Source organism: Ascaphus truei, chromosome 5, assembly GCF_040206685.1.
Source record: "Ascaphus truei isolate aAscTru1 chromosome 5, aAscTru1.hap1, whole genome shotgun sequence".
NCBI lineage: Eukaryota > Metazoa > Chordata > Amphibia > Anura > Ascaphidae > Ascaphus > Ascaphus truei.
In genome coordinates this window covers 189,848,782-189,865,114 of record NC_134487.1, presented here as the reverse complement: position 1 = coordinate 189,865,114, position 16,333 = coordinate 189,848,782, and the positions used below count along the sequence as shown (strand labels likewise).

Genomic DNA, 16,333 nt, shown 5'->3' with positions numbered 1-16,333 from the left:
AGCAATGATGTACTCACAGTTCCTCTGTATGGCTGGCAGGATGTGCAGCTTCCAGTGATAGTAAATGCAGAGAATGGAAAGGATAAAGAACGCACAAGCGTTCGAAACGCGTTGGATTTTAGGTCTTATGACACATTAAAGTTTATATTGTTTAACTTGGGTCCTCTCCTTATTCCCGTCGGATCGTGTGCTCCTTTCCATTCTCTGCAGCTGCACATCCAGGAATGTGGTTTATATGGTTCAATGCAACAATGTGACCAAGGTTGCTACATTGGGGAAACCAGCCAAAAACTACAAGGATGAGTGAATATGCACAGACATTCTATACTCCATCACGAAGAAGGAAGATACTGCTCACCTGTGGGACATCACTTCTCACAACCAGATCATTCCATAAATGATTTAAAAATCAAAATCCTCAATGGAATTTTTAAGCGCACCCAAGAACGGAAAACATTTGAACTCCGAATGATAAGACTCTTTGACACGAAAACAAGAACTTACTGCGGATATGGGGTTTCTCACACATTATAACAATTGTTTGTAATTGTTTGTAATTATCCTGCCTGCCTCTCTGCCAATGTTTTTATCCACACCTTTCCCCCCCAGGCCCTCCCTCCACAGCATCCCCTTACCCCTCCATGCTGTTCCTTGTCACCGTTTTATTACTCTTCCTACAGTACGTCTTCAAACATCCATTTCTCACTCATCCTTATCTAAATCTCTTTTTTTTTTGTGTGTGCTTTCCTAACCTCTGTTTGTAAACCAGTATTGCTGACCTGAGGAAGAGAGGAGGACTCTCTAAAGCTTGTCCTATGACATAAATTGTTAGTCCAAATAAAAAAAGCTATCACCTAATACTGAAGTACTCATTTATTCTGCACTATATATATAATACATTACCGGTGATGACGTGGTAAGAAGGCAATAGCCCTCAGCAATTCAGACAAAAATTGTATTGGTATTCAAGAATACTTGCACATAGAATCGACATTTCCATCCTGGAGTGGGACAGGTGCCGTGTTAGTACAGTTGCGATAGTGCAGAATAAATGAGTTCTTCAGTATTAGGTGATACCTTTTTTACTTGGACTAACACTTTATGTCATAGAAAAAGCATTCGAGAGTCCTGCTCTCTTCTTCAGGTCAGTAATACTGGTGTACAGAGGAATCAATGCTAAAACAGGTTTAGAAGGCAGGAAAAAAAAGACAGACAGACATCCATTTCTCACCCACCCTTATCTAAATCTTTTTTTTGACATGAAGAAGAGAGCAGGACTCTGGAAAGTTTATCCTATGACATAAATTGTTAGTCCAATAAAAATATAACTTGTGAGCACATTCACATGTCTTAGACAGGTCTGCAACCCTGCCTTTCACCATTATCCCCTAGCATGCAGTGCTCCCACTGCAAGGGATTCTGGGAAATGACATGCAAATGAGCATACCGTGTCACCTGTGTGCTCATTTGCATGTCATTTCCCACAGTCCCTTGCTGCAGTGGGAACACTGTATGCTAGGTGATAATGGTTGAAAGGCAAGGTTGCAGACCTGTCTAAGACGTGAATGTGCTCACAAGTGATATTATTTATTGGCTATATGCTTACGGGAGAGGTTTTTTCCCCACCTTTTTCACCCACCATAATGTAAAATGTGTGTGTGCATATATGTAGATATATATATATATTCCCACTCCTTATATGTGACTTCCCTCCTCTTCTTCGTGTCAGCCAACACCCCCTCTCTTGCCCTCGGGGTGGGTAGGTACCTGGGCAGTGGAAATGCTGAACCCCCCCTCTGGGTAAGGGGCTGCCGCTGCGGGGCCCTTGCAGGTTGGGGCCACTTACTGTAGACTTGTTCTCAGCCCAGACCCCAGAGACCTGTAGGGTGGGTGGCAGGGGAGCAATGGGGGAAGTTCAAATAACAACCACCCCCCCAGCATACCAATCCCATACCAAAACAATCCCCACCCCGCCAGCATACCAATCCCATACCAAAACAATCCCCACCACCCCCCAGCATACCAATATCATACCAAAACAATCCCCATTACCCCCCAGCATACCAATCCCATACCAAAACAATCCCCACCACCCCCCAGCATACCAATCCCATACCAAAACAATCCCCATTACCCCCCAGCATACCAATCCCATACCAAAACAATCCCCACCCCCCCCAGCATACCAATCCCATACCAAAACAATCATCCCCACCTGCACAACATATCAACCCCAGCCACATACTACCACCCTAACAAACCAACCCCAGTCCCATACTACCCTCACAACATAGCAGCTCCACTCCCATACTACCCCTGAACATATCAACACCAGCCCCATACTATCACGAACATACCAACCCCAGCCCCATACAAGTCTCCCAACATACCAACCTCAGCCTCCTACTACCCCCACTATACCAACCCCTGCCGCTATGTTACACCCATATCCACCACAGCCCCATACTATCCCCCCCCCCCCCCCCCAGGATATCAGCTCCAGCCTCATACAATCCCTCCCAAATACTAACCTGTCACATACAACCTTCCGACATACCAACCCAAGCCCCATACTACACAGCAACACAGCCCCATTCTATCCCCCCACAATACCATCCCCCAGCTCCATACTACCCTCCCAACACATCAAAGCCCACCCCGTACTACACCTTCATGCCATACTACTCTACCCAGCATACCAACTCAAGATCCAGGCTACCCCCAACATATGAAGCCCAGCCCAATGTACTAACTCCAGCCCCATACTACCCCCAAATATACTAACCACTGCCCCCATAATAACCCCCATGCCCTTACCTCAGGGGAGGGAGGAGGTGATATGGACTTGGGAGAAAGAGACCGCTGCAAAAGAGCCAGACAGACCAATAAGGAGATAGCGTGGTCACATGGGGTCAACGGTCAGCATGGAAGTCAGGAGTCAACATGTCTGTGTTAGCATTAAAGATCAGTAAGGTCACAGTTACAGGTCAAACAGAAGTAGTCAGAAGGTCACAGTTATATATCAAAGGTAAGAAGTCAGAATTAGAGGTCAGGATGTCACAGTTATAGGTCAAATATAAGAGGTCAGAAGGTGAAAAATTAAAGACAAGATCAATAGATGATAATTAGAGGTCACAGAGGTCATACTGTATATAAAAGGAAAGAATGTCACAGCTATAGATCAGAAGCTCACAGAGGTTGAGGTCAAAATGGGAGGTCTCAAGGTCACCTTAAGAGGTCAGAGGGTCACACATAGAAGACAAGGAGAGGGGGAAAGAAGCAATTTGAGGTCAGAGGGCAAGGACAGTCTCAGGTCAATAAAGAGAGCCATTGAGGTGCTGATGTTGGGGTCATAGAAGTTGGAAAGGGCCAATGGGCAAAAATAGTTGAGGTCAGAGGATAGATTGAATAGAGGTAAGGAAAGGAGGGAAAGGGTCAGGTTTTGTAGAATGAGTCAGATGTCAGGGTGTCTAATGCTGGGGTCAGGACTGGTCAGAATCAGGAAGACTGGGAGGCCAGAGGTCAGATTTTGAAGGGTTAGAGTTCCATAGTGTCAGGAAGAGTCAGTGGTCAGCGATCACCTCTCGGCTGGGCAGGGTGCCGGTGTGCTCCAGCAACGTGTATGTAAAGTGCGGCTCATAAATCATCAGGTCCGGCCGCTCGATGTCCAGTATGGCCTTATCCTGAGGGAGGGCGGCCAGATCCTTATACCCCAGCACACGACTGTCCATGCGGGCCTGGGGGTATATATATGTATATATATATATATATAGAAATATTTATATACACACACATCTATACACCCAGTGGCGTAACCACGCCGTAAGGGGCCCCCGGGCAACGTCGCGGCATCATGATGTTGCTGCGTCACGTGTCGGCGCATTGTCCTGGCAATGCGTCATATTGTGACGTCGCGACATCGATGGATGTGGGCTGCTGTGCTATAGAGGCCCTGCTCTCTCCCCCCGCAATCAGTTTCATTGCTGTGGGGTAGAGAGCGGGACCTCTGTAACCGCTTGGGGGGGTTCATCATGAGTCTGGAGGGAGGGTCCCGACTCCTTTTGGGCACCCCCCTTCTGAGCTGGGGCTCCCGGGACATGCTCAGGCGGTAGTTACGCCACTGTATACACCTATATAAACAAGGAGGACGGCCAGCTATGTGTATATGTGTATGTGTGTATTTATATATATATATAGCTATAAAGCATAGGGGGGCAATGAAGTGACCCTCTGTAGATCTCTAGCAGGTGACAGGTTAATGATGCAAACTTCTGCAGGTCTCTGGCATAGGAGGGGTTAACAGAGCGACGCTCTGCAGATCTCTGGCAGGGGAGGGGTTAATGGATCAATGCTCTGCAGGTCTCTGGCAGGGAAGGAGTTACCCACAGTAATAGCAGAGGGGGAGCCTGGTACGCTGGGTCCTCTGGATGATGTGACACTGCCCGGAGACGTGAGGGGGGTCTGCAAAGGAGGAACATGTTACAAACACATCTACAGTACATACATACATACATACATAATAGTACAGCCAGGGTAGATTTCCAGCATGCAAGCAGTTACTCTCCCCAGGAGAAGCTAGCCACAGGTGCAGCAAATTAATTAAGGAGCAAGAGTTTTTTTTTTTTTTTTTTAAAGTCAGTGAGTGGCCCACACACAAAGAGAGACTGCTTTTCCCCAGAGAAGGAGAGAGAGCGTTCTCCCCAGCTAAGAAGAGGCTAGCACAGTCTCCTAGGCACGTTGGACCGTGGTCGCGGAGCCTGCTGGGACTGCCTGGGTTTTAATCCCTGGAAGAAGAATAAAGGACATAAGACTGCGCTGAAGCAGGGATGTCCTGTCCATAACTTTGGAACTACAAAGCAGTGGGATTCTCTGAACTCTCGTGAGGCCAAGCCCCCAACAGAAACAGACGAGAGATAAACATTATATTGCTTGGCCTAGAGACTGTGTATATCATTTATATATAATAGTAAATGTTTTGGGGTTGTAACCAGCTTAGCTTGCCACCCAGTTAGAAAGGTCTGAAGCTGTTGTTTAGTCAGTCTCCTATGGAGTAGATGTTTATTTTATGATTTGTTTTGCCTTAAAGGGATGGTGGGCCTGTTATTATAGTTTCCTTCCTTAATATGGGACGCAAGATACTGCAGCGTGATGCAGATATCACAATATATATATATATACACACACACACACACACACACAGGGATACATATACAGTACATACACACAGACATATATATATATATATATATATATATATATATATATTGTGACAAACGGCTTACTCCGGGGCTCCGTCGTTTGTCCGGGACTGTTTAGAACACGGTCTTTTAGGGTAGGTTAAATGATGAGGCGTCACGTACTGTTCATTTAAACAGGCTATGCCTGGTTTATTCAGTCCCAGGCACTGAGACTGCCACAGTGCATACAACAGAAAACAGATCAAAACAAAAGCTGCTCACCTGAGCGATAACTTAACTTAGATATCCCTGACTCAGGGTTGGAAGTGGCTTTTCCACTTCCAACATCAAAACACGGTACTTTTGCAGTCTTACACAAATGAACAGAAAGATTGAACCTGTTTGGGGAAGAGGCTTCTCCCCTCTGTAGTTCAGCAGCCTTCCAGCCTCCTGGCTCTTGTGGGGAGACCAGAGCAAACAGGAAATCAGTCTTTCATACCTGATTCCTAATTAGCATGACAGGTGACAGAAATCAGGCAGCAGACAAACTCTGGTCTGGATCTCTCATCCCTCAGTTCCAGCGCTTGCCAAACTGTGGGATGGAGTGTATGTATTATAAGGCTGCACTCCCAGGCCAAACAGGATAGAAACTGTCTAGTATCCTGGGAGCCCTATATACGGAATTTATTACCATCCCCTGGTTTCTGTCACATATCCTCCCCCCCAGCTCAGACCTCGAGGGATGAGCGACCATGGATATTAGGGAGTGCATCCTTGACAACCCGTCAGCATTGCCATGTTTGTGCCCTGACCTGTGATCCACAGAAAATTTAAAGGGTTGTAGGCTTAGGAACCACCTGGTCACTCTAGCATTCTTTTCCCTGTTTTGACACATCCAGGTAAGGGGTGCATGATCTGTGACCAACCGGAATTTTCTCCCCAACAGGTAGTATTTGAGCGTCTCTACAGCCCACTTTATTGCGAGACACTCTTTCTCTACTATGGAGTAATTTTTCTCCTGGGGATTTAGTTTCCTACTTAAATAAAGGATGGGGTGCTCCTCACCTTGAGACTCCTGGGAGAGTACCGCCCCCAGCCCTACCTCAGATGCGTCGGTTTGGACTACGAACTCTTTGGAGAAGTCAGGTGTGACCAACACTGGTTGGGCACAGAGAGCTTCTTTCAGGCTTCTAAAGGCCTGTTCGGTTTCGGGGGAGCACTTTACCATTAGCGGTCCTCTTGCTTTTGTGAGGTCAGTTAGTGGGGTTGCCTTAGTTGCAAAATTGGGAATAAACCTTCTATAGTACCCAATTAACCCCAAAAAGGTCCTTACTTGTTTTTTTGTAACTGGCCTTGGCCAATTTTGTATCGCCTCCACTTTGAGTGTTTGGGGTTTGAGTAAACCTCTGCCAATAGAATATCCCAGATACTTGGCCTCCTCCAGACCAATAGTGCATTTAGCGGGGTTAGCAGTTAGTCCAGCAGACCGGACTGCGTCAAGCACAGCTTGGACCTTTGGAAGGTGGGATTGCCAATCTTCACTATGGATTACCACATCATCCAGGTAGGCGGCAGCATACCGAGCATGTGGTTTTAAAATTTTATCCATCATTCTTTGGAATGTGGCGGGAGCTCCATGTAAGCCAAAAGGCAACACCTTATACTGAAAGAGGCCGTCTGGGGTTGAGAAGGCTGTCTTTTCTTTTGCCCTTTCTGTGAGGGGAACCTGCCAGTACCCTTTTGTTAGGTCTAGGGTTGTGAGATATCGGGCTTTGCCCAGTCTCTCTACAAGTTCATCTACCCTGGGCATAGGATAAGTATCAAATTTTGACACCGCGTTTAGTTTCCGGTAGTCATTACAAAACCTTGTTGTACCATCTGGCTTTGGGACTAAGACTATAGGGCTGTTCCACCCACTTTGGGATTCCTCAATTACACCTAGTTTTAGCATTTTTTTAACCTCTAAACTTATAGCCTTTCTTTTGGCCTCTGGGATTCGGTACGGTTTAAGGTTAACTCGGACCCCCGGTTCAGAGACTAGGTCATGTTCAATTACGCTAGTTCTACCTGGCCGTATAGAGAAGATTTCTTTGTTTCTTTTCACTAAATTCTGAACCTCTCGTTTCTGATGAACAGACAGGGTTTCAGCTATGCTAACCTCTGGGTCAGTTTCTTGATTCTCTGACGGACCTGGGGGTACTAGGGTTAACAAGACTTCTCTATCTTTCCAGGGCTTGAGTAGGTTTATATGGTAAATTTGCTCAGGTTTCCTCCTACCTGGCTGTCTTACCTTATAATTTACTTCTCCCACTCTTTCCAAGACCTCATATGGCCCATGCCATTTAGCAAGGAATTTACTCTCCACGGTGGGAACCAGAACTAGTACCCTATCACCTGGAGAAAAAATTCTGACCCTAGCACCCTTATTATATGTATTCCTCTGTGCTTCTTGAGCTTTCTCCATGTGTTCCCTCACTATGGGTAGGACTGCAGCAATGCGGTCCTGCATCTGGGCAACATGCTCTATTACACTTCTGTAAGGGGTAACCTCGTGTTCCCAAGTCTCTTTGGCTATATCCAGTAAGCCCCTTGGGTGTCGGCCATACAATAGTTCAAACGGGGAGAAGCCAGTGGATGATTGGGGAACTTCCCTAATGGCAAATAACAGGTACGGTAACAAACAATCCCAGTTTTTCCCATCTTTATCAACCGCCCGCCGTAACATGCTCTTTAAGGTTTTATTGAACCTTTCCACTAAACCATCTGTTTGTGGATGATAGACTGAGGTTCTGAGATGCTTGATTTTTAGGAGTTTACATTGCTCTTTCGTTACTTGGGACATAAATGGTGTTCCCTGGTCAGATAGAATCTCTTTAGGAATCCCGACCCGGGAAAACAGAACTACTAACTCTTTTGCTATGTTTTTAGCTGAGGTGCTACGTAGGGGAACTGCCTCCGGATATCGGGTGGCATAATCTAATATTACCAATATATGCTGATGTCCCCTAGCAGACTTTATTAGGGGTCCTACTAGATCCATAGCAATCCGGTCAAATGGTACCTCTATTATGGGAAGGGGTACCAATGGGCTGCGGTACGCCTTGAACGGGGCGGTGATCTGACATTCTGGGCATGAGGAACAATAATTCGTAATTTCTGCCAGAACCCCAGGCCAATAGAAGCTTCGAAGAACCTTTTCTTTTGTCTTTTCCACCCCTAGGTGTCCCCCCAATGGATGACTATGTGCGAGGTGTAATACTACGTTACGGAATGTCCGTGGTACCAACAATTGTTTAGTTGTAACTGATTTCCTTTTATCAACCCGATATACTAGGTCGTTCTCTACCTCGAAGTAGGGGTAAGCAAGTGACCTATCTGGTTGGCCAGGAGTACTATTCTGGTCCCGTATATTTCCCCTTGCTACCGCTAATGTGGGGTCCTCCCACTGGGCCTTCTTAAAACTCCCAGGACTGACCTCTATGTCAGCGAGGGTCTTATCCGGTTCTGGGGTGGTAAGTGTCTGCTCAACATCTTGATTTGGGGTATTCCCTACCAAAGTAGTGATGGGGAAGGGAATTTTACAGCACTCCTCCTTTTCCCCCTTCTTATTTGGGCCCTCGTCAACCTCCATTTCTGAAAAAGGGAAAGGATTTGTTTCTTCTAATACTTCATTATGGTCCGCTATTGAACTCTGGGCGCTATTCTGAGCGGGGGACCACATTTTTAGAAAATGGGGAAAGTCGGTCCCTATTAACACATCATGTGCCAGTTTGGGTACAATACCCACCTTGAAATCTAAAGAACCAAACTCTGTTTCAAAAAAAACATCAACAGTGGAATATTCATGATTATCCCCATGTATACAACAAATTGCCACTCTTTGTGAACTGTTTCCCTGTTTCTTCTTAATGGGCAAGAGGTATTCGGACACTAGTGTGACCATGCTCCCAGAGTCAAGAAGTGCCCGAACCCTCTTACCATTAACCTTTACAAATGCCCACAGATGGTTATTCAAGGGGTCCTCTGGGCTAGGGCCCATACATTGGGACAACAGCGAATAAGGTTCCACGCTGTTGCATTGCATGGGCTCATCATTTAGTGGGCAGATTTTTGCTGTGTGGCCCCTCTCATGACAATTTACACATTTAGGTACATAGTCTGTGTCCCACTTAGAGCCTTTTCCCGGCTCCCCATGTTGGCTATTGCCCTTAGTGTGCGAACCACTGTTGCTGGTGCTGCGTGAAGGTGGTCGCCGCTCTTCAGCGCCCCTTAACCCCGGTACCCTTTTACCGTCTCTGGAAGAGTCCTGGAACCTCGGGTAGTGGGGTTGCTCCACGACTGTGGGTTGCGGGTGCTCTTCTGCTGCATTGTACCTTTCTACGAGGGCCACAAGCTCATCCGCATTGTGGGGGTCACTCCGACTGACCCAACGGCGTAAGGCAGAGGGAAGTTTCCTCAAGAACTGGTCCATGACCAACCGTTCCACGATGTGGCTGGCTGAGTTGATCTCGGGTTGTAGCCACTTCCGGGCGAGGTGGATGAGGTCATACATCTGGCTTCGGGTGGCTTTATCCATCGTGAAGGACCATGCGTGAAACCTTTGGGCGCGAACAGCCCTGGTTACGCCGAGGCGGGCGAGGATCTCGAACTTCAATTTTGCATAGACGTTAGCTTCGGCTGGCTCTAGATCAAAGTAAGCCTTCTGGGGTTCGCCGCTTAGGAAGGGTGCGATTAGACCAGCCCACTCAGCTTCTGGCCATCCCTCTCTCTGTGCCGTGCGTTCAAACGTGAGAAGATAGGCTTCCACATCATCCGAGGGTCCCATCTTCTGAAGGTAGTGGCTTGCCCTGGTCATTTTCGGTACTGGGGCTGCCGCTGCCAGTGGAAGGTTACTGATAGTCCCCCTCAGGATCTCGAGTTCCTGCTGTAAGCCCTGAGCGAACCGCTGTTGCTCCTCTCTCAGCAAGCGGTTTGTCTCTTGCTGGTTTGCATTCGCGTTTTGCAGGGCTTCATTCGTCTGTTGCTGGTTTGCATTCGCCTGTTGCTGGTTGGCATTCGCCTGTTGCTGGTTGGCATTAATCTCTTGCTGGGCTATTAGCAGCTGTTGATGGGCTGCATTCGTCTGCTGCTGGTTTGCATTAGTTTCTTGCTGGGCTATTAACAGCTGTTGCTGGGTTTCATTCGCGTCTTTCTGGGCAGCGACATTGCGTACCAGCGCACCCACCACGTCTTCCATCTTGTTTGCAGAGGATGAAAAAAACTTTTTTTTTTTTTTTTTTTTTCAAAGTTCTTCAACCCGCAGACCCCCTAGTGCTCTGCCCGCATTCTCCACCATATGTGACAAACGGCTTACTCCGGGGCTCCGTCGTTTGTCCGGGACTGTTTAGAACACGGTCTTTTAGGGTAGGTTAAATGATGAGGCGTCACGTACTGTTCCTTTAAACAGGCTATGCCTGGTTTATTCAGTCCCAGGCACTGAGACTGCCACAGTGCATACAACAGAAAACAGATCAAAACAAAAGCTGCTCACCTGAGCGATAACTTAACTTAGATATCCCTGACTCAGGGTTGGAAGTGGCTTTTCCACTTCCAACATCAAAACACGGTACTTTTGCAGTCTTACACAAATGAACAGAAAGATTGAACCTGTTTGGGGAAGAGGCTTCTCCCCTCTGTAGTTCAGCAGCCTTCCAGCCTCCTGGCTCTTGTGGGGAGACCAGAGCAAACAGGAAATCAGTCTTTCATACCTGATTCCTAATTAGCATGACAGGTGACAGAAATCAGGCAGCAGACAAACTCTGGTCTGGATCTCTCATCCCTCAGTTCCAGCGCTTGCCAAACTGTGGGATGGAGTGTATGTATTATAAGGCTGCACTCCCAGGCCAAACAGGATAGAAACTGTCTAGTATCCTGGGAGCCCTATATACGGAATTTATTACCATCCCCTGGTTTCTGTCACAATATATATAAATATATATATATATATATATATATATATATATATATATATATAAATACAGTACATATACATTTGTGTGCGCCTTTTTCATTACATATACACACATATAAAGCACATATACACACAGGCATACATATACAGTACATACACACACAGACCTTTGACCTTTTTGCAAAAAATCACTGATTTAAAACATTATTGCACTATGTAATGTTTTCTTTATTTTTATGGCTACGAAACACGATCCCCTGATTTTTTGGAGAATTTTTTTTTCGTAATGTCCAGTTGACCAAAAGAGAGACATATTGGATTTTCACATTGAAAACCTTAACCCCAAAGGGACTTAATGTGGATATAGAATTGGGAGTGTTCCTTTAAAATTTCGGGAATTTGCTATACTGTTAATACAATGTATAACTTTCTGTAATAATATATTATTATGTTTCCTTCTGTGTTCCCTTTTTCTGCCTTTGTCTCCAAGAGAAACCACAATTGTCGTGATTAAAGTTATTTTTAGCTTAGGATTTAGATTCTGAGCATTTTTCATATTTTTATATAATTTTAATATGTTGATATTATTATTCTTTGTTTGTCATATGCCGTATTAGGCAACTCTATGTATAAATTGAGTTTACTAAATTCTGCCCTTTTATTTTATTTTAAATTATTGATATTAGGAAGGGAGGATGTAGAAATGTATTTAATGCGCTATACCCACCCACTTTGTTTACATTTGTGACGTCATAACAATTAGCCAATAAGATGTGAGTAAGAGGGAGGGTTTTAGAGTATTTAATACTAGATCGAGCAGCCAATAGACACTCCTGACGAAGCCGTAAGCAATAACGGCGAAACGCGTAGTGTGTTTCAGCCCACTAACAACAAAGAGAAGGAACACTGAGGATCCACCCTTACCACCAGACCCGGCGGTTCTCGATGCACCGGAAGTGACGTGACGGGAGCCCCGGCGTAGATACGCGTGTTTCCGGTGAAGCGGAGGAGAACGAGGAACTCAGGAGATCGTGACCGATTGAGCACCCTTCATCCGCTATTCATTACCGCCTACCTTGATCGTACTAAGTGTAAGCCTTCATTTGTGTATTCCCTATTCGAATATATTACCATCTACACTATATGGTCTCTTCTTTTTCTCCCTTGGAGGTTGGTGGCTGGTGGCTGCTGCATTTACACAGGGCGCATCCACCCCTTAAGTTGGATGGCTGCTTGATTTTGATTACTTCAATATGAGTAGTCAATTTTGACCTTTTTGCAAAAAATCACTGATTTAAAACATTATTGCACTATGTAATGTTTTCTTTATTTTTATGGCTACGAGACACGCTCCCCTGATTTTTTGGAACATACACACACAGGCATGTCTATACAGTATATATATACAGTAAATATTACTGTATATTCATTTGCATGTCTTAGACAGGTCTGTAACCCTGTCTTTCACCATTATCGCCCAGCAAACAGAACTTCCACTGCAGCAAGGCATTCTGGGAAATGACATGCAAATGAGCACACAGTGCCACCTTTTAACTCAAGCTCACACTGATGATACCCATCAAGGTTGAAACATGTCTGAGTGGGTTTACTGGCTTTGCATCTCCCAAGCCCTTGCTTAAAAGCTGTGTCTAAAGCAGCATGCATTGGCTAAGGTTGTTCATGTAATGTGAGCTTGAGATAAAAGGTGGCACTATGTGCTCATTTGCATGTCATTTCCCAGAATCCCTTGCTGCAGTGGACGTGCTGTGTGCTGGGCGATAATGGGGAAAGACAGGGTTGCAGACCTGTCTGAGACATGCAAATGAACATACAGTAATATTTCCATTAGCTATATGCTTTACTGTGGAGGGTTGTTGTCACTTTTTTTACCCACCATAACCTTAATAAACACACACACACACACACACGTAGCCGAGCTCCCTCTTACCTCCGGTGCGGGGAGGGAGGCTGTTGGGCGATTGGAGCTCTGCGGCGGACCCGGAGTGTGGGGAGCCGCCATCTTAGGTCTCACGCATGAGCAGTGTAACGCGTTGCGCATGTGCAGTGGCAGAGTTGCGGCGGCCATCTTAGGTGGCTCTGCAGATAGAGACAGCGGGACTACATGTCCCAGAATCCTCAGGAGTAGGTGCAGGGAGGAGAAGGATTACTTTGGCGCACAAAGAGACCACGAGGCAGTCGTGAGGGAACCAGCGAGGAGGCAGGAAGTGTCCAGAGACCAGTGTTACCCTGGACTAGGCCTAGACTTGCCCCTTAGACCCCAGCTAGGCCCTGTGTCAACCCCAGCGGCATATTGTAGGGAAGGCCCCCAGATAGAGACTCTATCCCATTATATTATAGTAGTGTTGTGACACCGGTGACCGGACGGCCACGCGGACCCTGCGGCCTGGGACCAGGTCACAGGGAATATAGACATTAGGTGAGACACTCTAGCTGGAGCTCACCTCACACCGCAGATCGGGACGCATAGGAGAGAGAGGGGATTGTTTGAGGCTCCACGTCGAGGGACTGGACTGTTCCATCTATTTTACCAGCTGCACCTGGGTACAGGAGTGCCCAGGCAGGTATAAAGTGCATCAATGGTCCACAGGGGTAGTGCTACCTGATACATTGGGTGGGACTGTGTAACAGAGACTTATCACTGTTGGAGAGAAACTGCCCCTAAATCCAGCAGTATGCTGGTTAATTGCGTACAGGCAATCAACCAGACTCCTGGCTGATTAGGACTTTTAGAAAAAGCCAAGTCTGAGAAACAGGAAGGAAATTCCTTAGCTCACAAGGGAGCTGACATAAGGAAATGGAGGGAGGTGTTCTGAGAGGAGAACAATTGGGGACCAGACCTCTATGTCTGGACCCTCAAGCAGACACCTACCCGGACACCACTGACCTGAAGGGTCACCTGTGTTAAGGTACCGCTGAGACTTTGGGGTAATAAGTGGGTAAGGGGCTTTCCCTCTCCCCCCCCCCCCCCCAGTCTTGCAGAGAGGGACCGGGGAAGTAAGTTAGCCCTTACACAGGGATAGGTGTTTATTGGTTTATGTATAGTTGTGTTTGCTGTATTGTTTAAAGGAACAGGAAATAAAGCCTTATTAAAAACGGTCACCATTGCATACCTCTGCACAAATCTCTTACAGACTGACATTGGGAAGGACACCAGGGTTATTGTTGCCACCCTCCGTACTTTGGGATGTGGTGGGTACTACTAAGGTTGGGCTATTGGGTATACGCTGTGGGGTTACCATTGTTATTATATAGTATATGTGTGTGTCAGTAAACATTTATTATAAACCTGTGAGTATATTACTTATTACTGTGATTGGTTCCTGTGAGGGGGTTATTCCGCCAACACTGGGATCCCTCATAAATGGAGGTGCTGTACCGAGAGGAGAAAGAGCTCACCCCAGGCTCCCAGTAGTGGAGGCTTAGGCCTCCTGTGAGCAACAGGTATATCAGCACGCGTAGTTCCCTTAGTCATAGGGAAAGAAGGCTAAATTTGGAGGCGCTGCTGAGATTCAGATCTGGGGTGCCCGAAACAGCTGAATCTAAATTTAGGGAATCATGTTCATACCCTCCAAACACGAGGCCTGTGAGTGGGCCATCGAGTTCCACGAGTGTCCCTGCCACGTGGTCGTGGTGGGGGATGTACCGGCCGACACCCCCCCACAGAAAATGTGCACCTTCCTAAGGCGGTTCCCTGGTTTAGCTGGAGCTCGGCCCCTATGCTTCAAGTGGGATCCCACCTACCGATGGAGCATTGTCGTCGTTACCGCCAGCAATGAGATAAGTGAGGATGAGGGCCCCAGGCCCTGCATTTTCCAGAAGCCCTAGCCACAGGTTGCCCATTGATATACCCAGATCTGCCAATGCCGATGGTAACTTTCAGTCCAGGACCCACACCAGAGGTACCCTACCGAGCTGAACCCTTATACCACTCAGGTACCCCCAGAAGGAACAAAGTTAGCCCGAAGTCAGTCCATAGCTGCCGGGATGACAGCCCTAGTTGCCGACCGACCGGAGGCTCGGACTTAGGAGGGACACTACAGCAGCTGGTGGACGTCCTAGTGCAGGCCCACAACTATCGCAAACTCAAAACCTTCTCTGGGATATCACCCACTCCCGTCGGAGAAGAAGGGTTTGGGGCATGGAGGGAACATATCTCTTACAGTACTGGAGGAATGGTCGTGCGCCAAAGCTGTTAAGAGGCAGCGGATAATGGAGAGCCGAAGACCCCTAGCCTATACGATGGTGAGCATGCACCGAGACCAGAATGCAGACATTACAGCACAGAGTAAACAGACAGACAAGTACCTCCTTGAATGCACTCAGAAAGGTAAGTCAGAGCGATATGGTTGATAACATTAAAAACCTTTTAATCACCAAATAGTAAGAACATATTGTATAGAGGGAAATGGTAGAAGTAGTCCACGGCCAGTCCCTTAAAACAAACCAAGAAAAGATCTTCCTAAATAGGTGTATGGAAGATAGTGGGGACAATACACCACCTAGGTGTGGGCTACAGAAAACTGCAAAGTCTCGCCACAAGGTAACTTCAGACTTGAGAACCTGTCCTGTTGGCAGGAATTCTATTATCAAAAACCAGCACACCTATAGAAAAAAGTATGCTGATACTAGATCTGAAGACCCCAGTCCCCATAAAGCTAAGTTATACTATGGGTGGTCAGTCAGAAGGTATTTTTTGAGGTCACTGTACCTGATAGCAGCATATACTATAGCCGCTCCTCTGACAGACATTCTCCTTAAACCGAGTGTTATCTGGGGGGTCCATATTGTTAGCATTATTAGGGGTAACCCACACACACTTAGGGCAACATCACTCTGTGCAACACTCATTATGGACAACATCTTATGCACTGATTTATACTGCCAGGAGCACTCTGATTAAGTACAGTGCCTCTGTTGCCTGCTATCTGGGAGACTCCACTCAGTGAACCTCTGTATTTCCATCTAGCAGAGACCCTATTCAGTGACCTCTGCATTAACTGTGTTATATTATTCTGAGGCCATAACTGGATACGGTCACTGAACCGTGCCTCTGGGCACTAGCAGACTCTCCCAAGGGAGAAACCAAAGGGGCATCGGCCCAGAAGCCTGAGACGAAAAGTGCAGCGGATAACACCCTTCCAGTGGCGCCTGTCTCCGTCTCCAGGGTGCCCCGGAAACCAGTCAC

The 16,333-nt window shown here is 46.8% G+C and overlaps 1 protein-coding gene across 13 annotated transcripts in view; it reads right to left on the bottom strand.

The window, feature by feature from the left end:
- The window catches only part of DMTN (dematin actin binding protein), a 57,789-nt gene that overhangs the window by 12,973 nt on the left and 28,483 nt on the right, over window positions 1-16,333 (bottom strand). For 7 of the 13 annotated variants that reach the window (XM_075601441.1, XM_075601440.1, XM_075601442.1 and 4 more), the window contains 5 exons: window positions 13,076-13,224; window positions 4,387-4,461; window positions 3,582-3,737; window positions 2,818-2,862; window positions 1,768-1,879 (listed from right to left, as the gene is read on the bottom strand). In XM_075601441.1, the coding sequence (XP_075457556.1) occupies window positions 1,768-1,879; window positions 2,818-2,862; window positions 3,582-3,737; window positions 4,387-4,461; window positions 13,076-13,213 (526 nt within the window). In that variant the 5' untranslated portion in view covers window positions 13,214-13,224. The remainder of the gene's footprint in view (window positions 1-1,767; window positions 1,880-2,817; window positions 2,863-3,581; window positions 3,738-4,386; window positions 4,462-13,075; window positions 13,225-16,333) is intronic. The other 6 variants (XM_075601446.1, XM_075601445.1, XM_075601447.1 and 3 more) reach the window with 2 other exon arrangements.